This window comes from Microcaecilia unicolor, chromosome 4 (genome assembly GCF_901765095.1).
Source record: "Microcaecilia unicolor chromosome 4, aMicUni1.1, whole genome shotgun sequence".
Classification (NCBI taxonomy): domain Eukaryota; kingdom Metazoa; phylum Chordata; class Amphibia; order Gymnophiona; family Siphonopidae; genus Microcaecilia; species Microcaecilia unicolor.
Window position 1 is genome coordinate 89,048,729 of NC_044034.1, and position 13,323 is coordinate 89,062,051.

The 13,323-nt window shown below is 41.4% G+C and overlaps 1 protein-coding gene across 1 annotated transcript in view; it reads right to left on the minus strand.

Moving 5' to 3' along the window:
* VPS36 (vacuolar protein sorting 36 homolog) overlaps positions 1-13,323 on the minus strand; it is a 77,873-nt gene that overhangs the window by 31,508 nt on the left and 33,042 nt on the right. Inside the window, exons 6-9 of the mRNA XM_030200435.1 lie at positions 11,816-11,902; positions 3,699-3,731; positions 3,531-3,608; positions 1,878-2,012 (exon numbers count right to left, since the gene is read on the minus strand). Coding sequence (XP_030056295.1) covers positions 1,878-2,012; positions 3,531-3,608; positions 3,699-3,731; positions 11,816-11,902 — 333 coding nt within the window. The remainder of the gene's footprint in view (positions 1-1,877; positions 2,013-3,530; positions 3,609-3,698; positions 3,732-11,815; positions 11,903-13,323) is intronic.

Consider the following 13,323-nt stretch of genomic DNA (forward strand, 5'->3'; position numbering starts at 1 on the left):
TGTTTTAAACAGTGGCCAAACCGGGCTGTAAACACCCAGCATAATCCCTAAGATTAGATCTATTCATTGCTGCTCATACTAGGAGATAAACAGATGCTTTCCCAAAACTACCTAAAGAATGGTTTATAAACTTTTCCTCCAGGAATCTGTCTAAACTCTGCCACTGCCTTGATCACACGTTCTGGTAAATTCCACAGCTTACTCGTGCACTGAATAAGCTCCCTATATACTAGGGGTACACAGACCATAATTTTCATTTTGCTTTGTTTCTCATGTTTATCCACATTTTCTCTCTTTTTTTTTTTAGATGCTATGTCATAAATTGCGCACACAATTTATATTAGGAGAAAATCCCAAAATTTCAGTATTTTTCTTGTTTCATGTTAAAAATAGGGGCAGGCAATTAATGCATTAATATTTTAACGTGTAACAGCATTTTAATGCTGTACGATTATTATTATTTTTTTTTTAATGCAGAACCGTCCCTTTCCCCCTGTGTTTACATCAACAGCAGGGCTCGGGCTTTTTTCTTCCTCGCTGCCTCTTCTTCCCCTGCACGGAGTTCTGCAGATACTAGAGCCACACCCAGCAGGAAGTTGGGGAAGTCTCACAGGGAGAAGATCTGAGTAAATAAAAAAAAAAAAAAAAATCTGCAGGCATGAGAGAATCTGGGTGAAGGCTGCGGAGGGGGAGTGTAAGAGAAACTGGGTGAAGGGGGCATGAGAAAAACTGAGTGAAAGCTAGGGAAGTGGTAGGAGGGAAAGAGAGATGACTGTTCAATAGGAGACAGCCAGTAAGAAAGGGCGACAGAAATGCCCAAACTGCATGCCGTTATTAAGCACGATTAACATTTTAAAATTGTTGCTCACCCCTAGTAAAAATAATACAAAACATGGGAAATAGCACTGACTATTCCCATACTCTCTTGTAGTTTATAACATCTAACCTCTTTTTCCTTACCTTTTCAGTTACTTTTGAAAAGCAAAGCGGCCTTCTTTTCCTCTTACTTTTATTTACTTTCCTTACAAAAAAGTTTTGTTGCCCTTACAATAGCTGTTTACCTGTTCCATTCTGCTCATAAGACTGCAAGGCCTTTAGGAAGCATTAGAAATAAAGGAGCCCTTTTATTAAAGCTTAGTGTGCTCTAACAGACAGCATGCACCAAGTGCCACGTGGTCCATAGGTATAAGATAGGACGTGCAGCATTTTAATACTAATCAGCTTGTTGCAATACATTTGCACAGATTATTGTTGCCTGCTACTGCGATCGGTAAGATGGACGCAGAATCCCTTTGTGAAATACTCACTAAATAACAAGCATGCTAAACTGGATAGAACCAGTCAAAATTGGACATTCCTAGCACGGTAGGCTTTGTGTGCATTGGCCCACGAGAGTCAGTATTTGAAGTTTTATAAACAGGCAAATGTGTGATTTAAAAAAAAAAGTGTTTATATAATGCTGCTGCTTGTGAAAGTGATATATAGTAAGGGCGCTGCATAGCTGTTTATCTTGTGATCCACTATAACTCCCTAAGGCTTAATGTAAGGAATAAGGGGGAATATCAAGGTGAATAAATAAACCACCAAAGTTTTTCCTCCTATTTTACCCAGTGGTGCTGCTGTCCCTTAATTCAAGTACACATCGGAATGTGGGGTGGCATTTTACCTTTTAAACAAGTTGTCAAGATATTAATATTGCAGCTGTTGATTGATTGCAATTACTGACCCAGTTCTCTTTTGTGATCCACTTTGAACTATATGATTAGCAGAATACAAGAGAAATGATGTAATGTAATATCCTTCTCTACGTTATCTTTTCTGACATCATTGCAAGTCCTCAAACTGAGGATTAACACAGAGCAGAGCTGAGGCTTTACCTCCAGGGGTGACTGCAGTATTCCAACGAGTTGCTTTGCCAGCTGCATGTGGTAATGGGTTCCTGAGCCATAGGTTTCTCTGGTGACAGGGTTAGCTATGCCCATGCTTAGCAAGTATGATTTGAATCTAATAGTCTAGTACAATGAGAAAAAAAAAAACCTATTAAAAATACTGCCCAGCTTGAGAAGGAAGAATTCACAAAGGTACATAATTTTAGATGTCACATCACTTTATACATCTTTCTCTCCCTCTCTCATGAGTTGAGGTACACAGATGTTCAAAGTACAACTAAAGAGCGCACAACTGCATAACACATACGGTATAGAGAGTTGCACAGGGACAGACATCCCCGCCCACCCCCGCTGGAATCTAACCCGTCCCTGCCGCAAGTAATCGCCTCCATTCCCGCTCCCGGCCCACCAAGCTCTTGTCATGCCACAGTCACCTTGAACCCCCCCCCCCCCACAAGAAAGCCAGATTCTATAAGTAGTAAAAACACTAGTAAAAGTAACATAAATCATTTTCTTCCGTACTCTGCTAAGACAGCAGATGTATAGATCAGCACAGTACCCAAAGCAGTCCAAATTCCAAAACAAGTAAAAGTCAGAAACAACACAGTTTATACCTAATTGTTCAAGAACCCTTAGGATTCACCTTCCATGAAATTCTTGTGAGGCCGCCGCTGGAAGTCTCGGCAGCCATTTTAAAAGAGCAGAGAGGAGAGGATCACCGCCGCCGCAGCAGGCAGGAAAAGAGTAGGGATATTTTCTGCCCTAAAGAAGCCACTAGACATCAGGGTACCTCGAGGTATGTGCTGGGAGGGCACCCTGCGCTCGGGGGAAGGAATGCACTTCCGCAAGGATCCTGCAGGATCTAGGTCCATCACCACGGGATCCCCACAGACATGGAGGGAATCCTCATGGCATTCCCATGGTAATCCTGCTATCCCCGCTCCCATGCAGCTCTCTAATATAGTATACCCAACTTCTCCTTTGCTAGTACAAATGCACCAGAACTACTTTCAGGTTGAAAATGCGTTCTTCAAAAATGGAAGCACTGGCTCAATCTTTACTGATCTTCACAAGAAATGACTGGAAGGTTTTTTATTTTTTATGATACACCAGTATGGCATACAGATGATTTATTGGGTAAACACAAACCTGATGCAGTCACATGTCAGTGGATGCCTGCATTAAGAGTATAATTTATAAAAATAAAATAAAACAAAATTATTACATACATATCAATTACTTAGGAGTCCTTCCACCAAGGTATGCCAATGGACCCAACACATGCCGAAGACCAGCGCATGCCAAATGCCAAGGAAGCCCACAGAAATAAAATGGGCTTCCTAGCATCCAATGTATGCCAAATCTGCCAGCGCACCCCAGCAACTCAATTATGTTTCAACTATTTTATCGACGACACACCAAAGAACAGTCAGTAAACAAACATACAATGTATATCAAAACATACAAAAAAAATCAGAAACCGATGACTAAATGTCAAACTGTTTTACATTTAACCCCACACCCCCACCCCAAGATAAACTACCCATACTATGATCATTATCATCGACTATAAAATCTCCCCGGAAAGTTTATTTTAACAAGGCCGTTTTGTTAATCTTTAAAAACCAAACTTTCAATTACCTCGTCTTCTGTTATATCTCCTTGTTTTTCTTTGATTTTATTAGCAATGGATTTGGACAACTCAACCATTTCTTTAGCCTGTCAAAAAATGCAAAAGCAAACAGCTAGAACTCTCAGCTCCTTGTCCATTACCATGGGAATAACAGAGGGTAAATGATAAAATCATACCTTGTCCATCAGGTTACTAAGGTCTTCAAAAGCCTAGGAGAAAAAAAAAGAAAATTGGTACACTATGAATAAACCGACTATATGGAAATACACTTTAGACATTCCTCTTGTGGAAGATTCAGAAATATACCCTGGAAATTGTTGCTTTCATAAAATACAAAGGCTCCTACAGTGTAAACATACTGACAACAGACTAGGCTGGACTCCCATAACAAAAGGTATAGCTACTACATGGAAGGAAGCAGCTGCATCAATGGCAAGAGGTGGAGAAGGTTTTCCCTGGGACACTTTCTAGTCATCACTACTGTGCTGGTGCTGGGAAGGTCACAAGTGCCTGGCAAATACTTTATTTGGAGTACAAATACAGAGGGTGTGTTTTGGGTTCAGCTGTCAAATATTTTGTTGAGTCTAGCCAGATTGATACTATGGATTTAAATGCAGGGAGAGTCTGCTGTGGTAAAACACAGATTCAAAGAGCTCATGTTAGAAAAGAGGAGAAAAAACGTTTCACAAGTAATGGCAACTATGAAAATATTGAAAGCTCTAACACGAGAAAAGGTTTGTATTGTTATCTCGACAGTACATGATGTATGAAAAAGGAAAGCACAACACATTTCAAAGGTTTTAAGTCACCCCAGAGGCACTGCTACCACACTGAGTTTTTGTATAAGCGGATGTTGTTCATGCTATAATAAAAATATTTAATATCTTTTTATAACACTATCATTGTGCACAGAGTTGTACAAGATGATTCCAGGGTTATCCCACACCCAAGAATACAGGGAAATTAAGTGACTTGGGACACTGCTTCTCAACCCAGTCCTCCACCTTTTTGATGCTGCTTTTAACTCCTAACCCTTATTCACTTGCTCAGAACCCTTATTTTATCATCCTCACCTTAATATTCCCTTATCTCTTGTTTGTCCTGTTTGTCTGTCCTAATTAGACTGTAAGCTCTGTCGAGCAGGGACTGTTTCTTCATGATCAAGTGTACAGCGCTACATACATCTAGTAGCACTATAGAAATGATAAGTAGTAGTAGTAGTAGTCCTCAGGTCATATCTAGCCAGTCAGGTTTTCAGGATATCCACAATGAATATGCATAAGATAGATTTGCATACCAAGGAAGTAATGCATACAACTCTCTCTCTCATGCGTAATCACTCTGGATATCCCGAAAACTAGATTGGCTGGGGTTGCACTGAGGACCAGGTTGAGAAGAACCAACTTAGAAGACAGGGCATACAGACCACTGTTTCCAGATGATCATACTTAATTCCATTTCAGGCGGACTTAGATGAAATTCTTATCCCTCTGGTTGCTGAAGAGGTAACAAAAAGGGTTCTTTTATCTTCTGGAAATAGTGTTTCTACTGACAGACAAAAATCAAGAGAGACGTACAATGCTTGTGCTTTGTTTACATCCGTGAGCTCTGACTGCTCTTTACCTTCAGCATGGCCCCTTTTGTTTTTTTCTGTCCCACCCTCACAGTGCGAACACAATATGAAGAGAATTTTCCAACTTGATCTACAGTCAGCTCCCAAGACACAGTTGAAATTCCATCCACACAGGGAATAATTTTCACTAAGAGAGAATTTGCTAACAGTGTGTGCACTGACCCCATTAACACACATTTTCCATAGGACGTATTTTATAAAATGGGTGGTAAATGCATGCTGTTAGTAAATGACCTCCTAAACCACCTAGCAGCCAGTTATTTATGGCCAGTTTTCAAAGAGAAACCACCAAAGGAGTTTCACTTTGACAATCAGCTTAAAAACGTTATGTAGGTACATGAAACCAACACAATGGAGGTGACAGAAGTGTTTAGTGTAGAAAAAGTCCATAGACCATTATTAAAATGGACTTGGGGGAAATCCAATGCTTATTTCTAGGATAAGCAACATAAAATGTATTGTATTTTTTTGAAATCTTGCCATTTACTTGTGACCTGAATTGGCTACTGTTGGAAACAGGATGCTGGGCTTGATGGAACTTCAGTCTGTCCCAGTATGGCAATACTTATGTACTTACAACTTTTTACGACTCGTTTGTTGGGTCACTTTATAAAGCCATTTTTGCACATATGACAGGAAATGAATATTAAATGCAGCTTATAAAGTTTCCCCCCTAGGTAATAGTATATGCTATGACCTGAATGTACATACTTTTACGTGATCCAGGTGTAGGCATGTTCTGGAGCAAGTTGTGAGTAGAGTTAAAGTTCACACTTATCCCTGTTCAGAAACTTGAGTGTGTACACAGCTTCATGGTAGGTGTGATAATCAGCAACATCTGTTCTGGTACTTTTATAAAGACACAGTCACTTATGTCTCTAAGAAATAGGCTACAACTTGGCTCCTTTGTGCCTTCTTAACCTAGATGACTGTTGAGAATTTTTAATTTTAATGGCCCTTCATCAGCTGCCTACTGGCTGAAGATGAAATTTAGAGTTGGCATACTTAGTTTTTCATGTTTTTTTCAGGGCACAGATCCAGAATATCCTAGGATGAGGCTAATCAAGCAGATACTCTGTTGGGCTCCAGTCAGGCCCTAAGTTTTTCATTCAGTCAGCATTCAATGTAAATGTTTTTCTGGTATTTGTATCAGGAATTTGGAATACTTTGCTTCATGAGCTGAAAAAAAATGAGGAAACTATTTGTATTTTTGCTGTCAACTGAAAACTTACTTTTTTTTTCTATTTTTTTGATGCTCCAGTTAAGGCAGAGGCACTGGATGAAGGCAGAGGCACTGGATGTGTTGTCTTAGTGGCTGCAATTTTCTGTACAGTAACTGTTTTTGTTTATGTATTTCAAATTGTGTTTTATTGGCTTTCACATTATATTTTGCTTTTCTGTGTTGTTGAATATGATTTTGTACTATAATTGTAACTGTTTTGTAACCTGTATACTGTTGATAAATCCTGAAATTAAATTATGTCAGCATGGGAAACCAGCCATTTGAAAATTCAATTATACATCTGAAGTTGTCCACTGAAATGCCCTTTTTTTTTTTTTTTTTTGGTTATACAGTTAAAACTGCAGCAGGGAGGGGAGAGGGGGGTGAACTTTCAAACAGCCAGACTGACCCTTGTAAATCTTTAAGTTATATGGGTTTATCCTTTGAAAACTGATTGACGCAATCATCACAAAGACTTGAGACAGTCACAGGTCATTAAACAAAACCTAACCCTAAATGTAGGCATTCTCCCATGGGTAAAGGCATAAGGGATCAAATACTACAATACACCAAAATCCAGGCAGAATGTGAAATAACCTTGACATGATTTTTTTATTTATTTATATTGGATTTCAGCAAGATTATTGTAGGATCATGCAATAATTAAGTCATGATCCTGATCTAAGACTTCTCCCTAGATTTGGGAAGGGGTACTGGCTAGTGAACCATGATTCTAATTTTTCGCCTAGCCTCTGCATAAAACACTAAAGGTTTAGGAGAAAACTCTGCTGAGGGGGTCCCTCTTAGAAACTTCTCAGCTCATGCATTAGGCCACAACTGGATTGAGCACCATGGCCTTTTTCTGGGATACAGAGATGAAAATGATACATCATCTGAAGAAAAATCAGATCTCCCTAAAACGCACGTTGTGTGTGCTTCTGTTCACAATGAGCTCGCTCTGGGCAAGCTTGCATACAAAGGGCAATGTGCACACACCTAACAGGAACTTCCGCAGACCAACAAAAGCTTAACCCTCTGGATTCTTATCAACAACATCCAGCAGATGCAGGAAACTCTCTCCTGGAGCTAGGCACCAAATCCTAAATTACACATCAACAGCATTCCCAGTGAAGGCAAAGGAAAAAAGCCAGGATGCAACCAACATTTCCCATTTGCCTTTGAACACACACATACACAAAGAAACTTCTTTTACTCTTTTAAAGGATATTAAAAAAAAAGATCAGACAATACTACATGGAGTCCATCCAATTACCACTGCTCTTAAGCTTTAATGAGAAACAGTAGTCTAGGGTTACAGTGCTGCTATGTGCAAAGAAAAGCAAATACGCTATAAAAAAAAAAAAAAAGAGAACAGAGGTTGATTTGAACTGCTCAATTTCCTGAACAAATTATGGCTATCTTTGAACATATAACAGCAGCAAGTCAATATGTAAAATGGGACTTGAACCTTTCCTAAGATTTTTTTGCCACTGTTGGGACAAAAGGGAGGATATCAGTTGTGTACAACTGGGGTGGGGGGGAGGGAGGGGAGCACAAGCAAGAGAGGACAATGTAGGCATACACCCAGAGGAGGGGCCAAGAGCAAGAAAGGACAACAGTAGTGTACAACCGAGGGGGAGCCCTCCCCCAAGAGCAAGAAAGGACAATGGCAACATACAGCTGGGGAGGGAGACCCTCCCCAAGAGCAAGAAAGGACAACGGCAGCATACAGCTGGGAAGGGGTGTCCTCCCAAGAGCAAGAAAGGACAATGGCAGCATACAGCTGGGGAGGGCGGCCCCCAAGAGCAAGAAAGGACAATGGCAGCATACAGATGGGAAGGGAGTCCCTCCCCAAGAGTAAGAAAGGACAATGGCAGCATATAGCCAGAGGAGGGTGAGGCCAGCAGCGTAAATTATTCTAGGTTGTTAAAACAGTAGAGGATATGAGGAACTGCAAAACTGATCTTTTGAGACTAGAAGGCATGTCTAAATGGAAGATGGAACAAAATGTAGATAACTGCAAAGCAATGCACATACAGGAAAATAATTCCAACTCCAGATATAAAATTCTAGGTTCCCAGTTAAGACTCACTCCCCTAAGGAAAGATCCAGGAGTCATTCCAGCCCATATTCAGCAAGAGTTGTAAATTTGTTGGTTGGTGCTGAGCACATTACACCCCTATCCATAGATTTTCAGAAATTATATGGATCATATTGGGTTGTTTAAATTACCAAACAGCCAGGCTAGGGTAGGGGAGGGGAGGGGCGGAAGGAATGTTAAAAATTATCCATTTAGTGGCAATAATTTTGTTGTCGCTGACCTATACGAATACTTATCATGGCTATCTATAGAGACAGTGGTGTTACATAGTAGATGACGGCAGAAAAAGACCTGCATGGTCCATCTAGTCTGCCCAAGATAAACTCGAATCTTGAATTTGTACCTGTCTTTTCAGGGCACAGACCGTATAAGTCTGCCCAGCAGTATTTCCCGCCTCCCAACCACCAGTCCCGTCTCCCATCACCGGCTCTGGTACAGACCGTATAAGTCTGCCCTCCCCCTATCCTAGCCTCCCAACCACCAACCCCTCTTCCCCCCACCTGCTCCGCCACCCAATTTCAGCTAAGCTTCTGAGGATCCATTCCTGCTGCACAGGATTCCTTTATGCATATCCCATGCATGTTTGAATTCCGTTACCGTTTTCATCTCCACCACCTACATATGTATTAAGTTAAGCACAATCATCAAAGCTAGTATGACTGACTGTGCTGGCTGAAAATTTACTACAATACTGAACTTTTTGGTCCAGTGTACCATAGTTGGCAAAAAGGAAAACTGAAGGTAAGGGATAGAGAACAAAAGTGAGAATACCATTATGTCTCTGTATAGGTCTACGAGGCATTGAGTACTGTATGTAGTGGAAGAGCAGCCTAGTAGTTAAAGCAGTGGGTTGAGGACTAGGAAAATTTGAATCCTGCTTCTCTCACTGCTGCTCGTGATCTTGGGCAAGTCAATTCACCCTCCATTGCCTCAAGAACAACTTAGGTGCTAAGTTATTTCCATGTCCAAGTGGACTTAAAATCTATCTGTAACTTGCCTTGAGTAATTAAACCTAAAAATTAATAAATTCATCCTGGTTGACTCATCTCAGAAAAGATATAGAAAAGAACATAAGACCAGCCATACTGGGTCGGACCAATGGTCCATCTAGCCCAGAGCAGTGGCCAATCCAAGTCACAAGTACCTGGCAGAAACACAATTAGTATCGCCATTTCATGCTACCAATCCCAGGGCAAGAAGTGGCTTACCCCATGTCCATCTCAATAACAGGCTATGGACTTTTCCTCCAGGAACTTGACCAAACCTTTTTTAAACCCAGATACATTAACCACTGTTACCATATCCTCCGGCAACGAGCTCCAGAGCTGAGTGAAAAAAATATTTCCTCAAGGGCAAAGGTATACAGGCTATCCAAAGCCCTGGCTCCTCTGGAGAGCCCCATCAGGGGACTCCCTCTCTGCTAACAACAAGCTCATCAATCTCTCAGGTACAAAACTTAGATTGTAAACTCAGTACGGACAGAGAAAGTGCCTGAGTGCAATCTGTAAACTGATTTGATTGTACCACAGAAAAACAGTATATAAATAATCAAATAAATAAAATAACATAAATAAAAATTGTTTTGCCTGGGAGCTGCAGGAGAGCCCATGGAAAAACTCCCAAACAGGGTATGCAGGGCCCTTAAGGGCAGAGCCACCACCTCATCCAGTAGATGATAAAAAGCATGACTGGGGGGGGGGGGGGGGGGGGTGGACCATGCTCCACGCTCTACCAGGTCTAGTCCAAGAACGGGGAACCTGGGAGTGGATGTTCGGCTCAACCTCGCTATGCAGCCTTGACTTACAGAGTGGGGAGTTAGGCCAGGGACCTGGAGCACCAGCCCGAATGACCTACAGAGAAAAATACTGGAACTTTCCACTGAGCACCAGCAGATTATATTGGTAAATTCACTGTAAAAGATTAGTTTTCGCTACCTCCATCTGCTGTAGGAGGGGATAACACAAACTCATTCCGAACAATACAGCAAGGAAATGGTGGGTTTCGCCTTTCAACCAACACTAGGATGAGAGGTCACTATATAACACTAACAATCAGCAAACTAAAAACAAGTTCTAGATTAAGCTACGAAATCAGTCACTGGAAGATGTGGTCAAGGCAACTAAAATAGCAGCATTTAAAGAGAGGTTTGGACATGTTCCTGGAGGAAAAGTCCATAACATTTTTATCAAGTAGACGTGGGAAGACCATTACACATCCCTGGAAATTAACTATAAAAAACTGCTCTGCTTGATCATATCTGCCATATAATTGGGATCCAGACTGGTCAGAATGCTGGGCTTGATTAACTTTGGCCTGAATCACAATGGCTTATCTTATGTCATTATGTAGTCACCTCTGCAGGCCAGCATATTTTAAGGCAGAAGAGGGAAGGTGAGGAACTGATCAGCTGCAGTTGGGTAAAGCAAGAAACAGGCACCATTCAGCTTACTATTGTGGTCACTGTGCACAGTAAAACACAGATGAGGCAACATTATCAGAGCTGTGAGAGACCCCCTTCCAAACACCCTGACGTTTTATATTGCAAGACACCGAAAACATCCATACAAAAAGACAAGCAGACAACCTAAGTCGATGCCGTGGTCGGCTGCAGCCCTGTGTGCTGGGTATGTAGGGTTTCCCACAGCTGGCTTGCACATTCCATTATTCTGGAGTGTTTTAGCAGGTTGTGCTGCACTTCCTTTCTCATACTAGTTCACTCTTTTACCAGTGTTTTGAAATAGGGAGGGAAAGTGGCAGATCCTGAACTGATAAGAGTAGGCCACAGCTGAGATGCAGTCCTGCTTTAAAGGTCAAGAATCTGTATCCAGTCTCCCCATTCAGGACTCTCTCACTACAGGCGTCCCCCTCTCCATCAGCTGCCACACCACCACAAACATATTTGCGTTTTTCTGTCTCCCTTTCTCTTAATCTCTACTTTCCTCTAACCATTGGTCTCTTAAACTCTCCCCTGGAACACCCTCTTGATGTTCAAAACGCTCCTTCTCCCACTTAGACTCTCTCAACCATTACACTTTGTTCAAACTTGACCTGCTTTCTTTTATTCTACATAGTCATTCACCGTGAATTATTGTATGGCCCCCTTGGTTAGAACACCTTACTCTACTAAGTACCTTACATGAAATCCAGGGTATGTAAAACTAAAAAAAGTCAGATGGGAGGACCAGGCAAAGGGTTAGAGTTCATGCTCTAGTTTCTGAAAAAGCAACCTTGTTACAAGCCAATTCAAGCTACACATGTAGCACAAATCAGTACATTAAATAATGTTTTTGGCAAAGCCCCAGCAGACAGCTGCCCTTGAAAGATGACCCCAACTTACCTCAGAAATATGTTTGTCAGTCTCTTTTCTTTTTTCTTCCAGTTTCCTCTCGATGCCCACAATCCCCACAGCTTTTATTCTTCCTGCCTGTAAAGAGAAAAAGCCAGAGAGGAGGAAGGAAGTTAGTAAGCCCACTAACACTGGATGCAAAAGACATGGCCGCTTTCTAGGAGTAATACAGCTTCTTAGCCTACAATACAGTAATTACATGCAGCCTTTCAGATTTCTTGCTCAATTACTACATTTTGGGGGCTTGGGGGGGGGGGGGGGTGGTAGGGGAGTTTACTATATCATTTTCATCGAAGACATCAAAGCGGTTTACCGTCTAAATTTTAAACATTAGAAAAGAACACCAGAATTAAAAGAGAAGTAAAAAACAAATAGTAAGTTATGAGGCGTTATGAATTTGCTGCGTTTCAAAAGTCCATACAGCAAACACTACCATTAAAACTGTTGAGAGATTCCAACTCCTGATTCAGGAGGATTAACAGTCTCTCCCGATCCCTGTGGTTCCGACTTCAATACCGCTTCACTTCGCTCAGCCACTCGACTGTAGCTCTCCCGCAGGATCGGGGCTGCCATGTCAGGCTTCTCCTGTACCCGACTCCCCATCGAAACACAAAGAGCCAGTGGCAGGGGTGGAGATAATAAGCTCAGTGACGTGTTGCTGCCCAGTGGCGTGGCAGTCTCTGCTGCACAGTGGGAATGCCTGGAAGCGGTTGGGGAACTGTGACAAACTGCTCCATGGATCATTGCCCCATGGCCAACGGAGTCGAGGTAGCAGGGAGATTCCTTAAGCTTCCCCATGTCTTAGGCATCTTATCCAGCAACAAAGGAAACTTTTTTAGGAATAGAAATTCACAGAGCATCGTCACAGCACTTCAGTGTCTGCAGCCATCTTGGAATCTCCCTTAAGTTTAAATTTTCAACTGCTGTTCTGTAATACCCGAGTTCCTCACAGCTACCGGAATATCAAGAAAGGAATAAATTCTCTCATGCTCACTGGACCTACGCTATGTTGTTAATATACTTTCACACCAGCATGAAACAGTCAGATTCCATGCCAGGTTCCAAACCCGCGCTCTCAGATGTCCAGGGAGAAACCACAGAGGCCTTGTTTAAACAATTTCTAAAGGAATGATTTGTACCAGCCCTGTATTGGTTAAAATTATTACTGTCAAAATAACTTTTTTATGCACTTTTGAAATACTGTGCCATATGGAGATAATTTTATAAAGTAATTTTTTGTACGTATAATGTGTCACCTAAAATTACTCCATGTAATTTTGGTTAGTGTAGGTGTACTCTGGGGTAGAGTTTGGTTGGTGTTGTGATTTATGCACATATTTGCTTGCAATCGAGTAGGTATAAATGTTTTTACCCATGATTTCTGCAGGATTTGTGCTAGTATTTTATGAGACACATAGAAGCCTATAAAAGTCTTTATAAAATAGGCTGCAGATAGGCACCTTTTTGATCTCTTAATCCAGGTAAACAGTTATCAAATT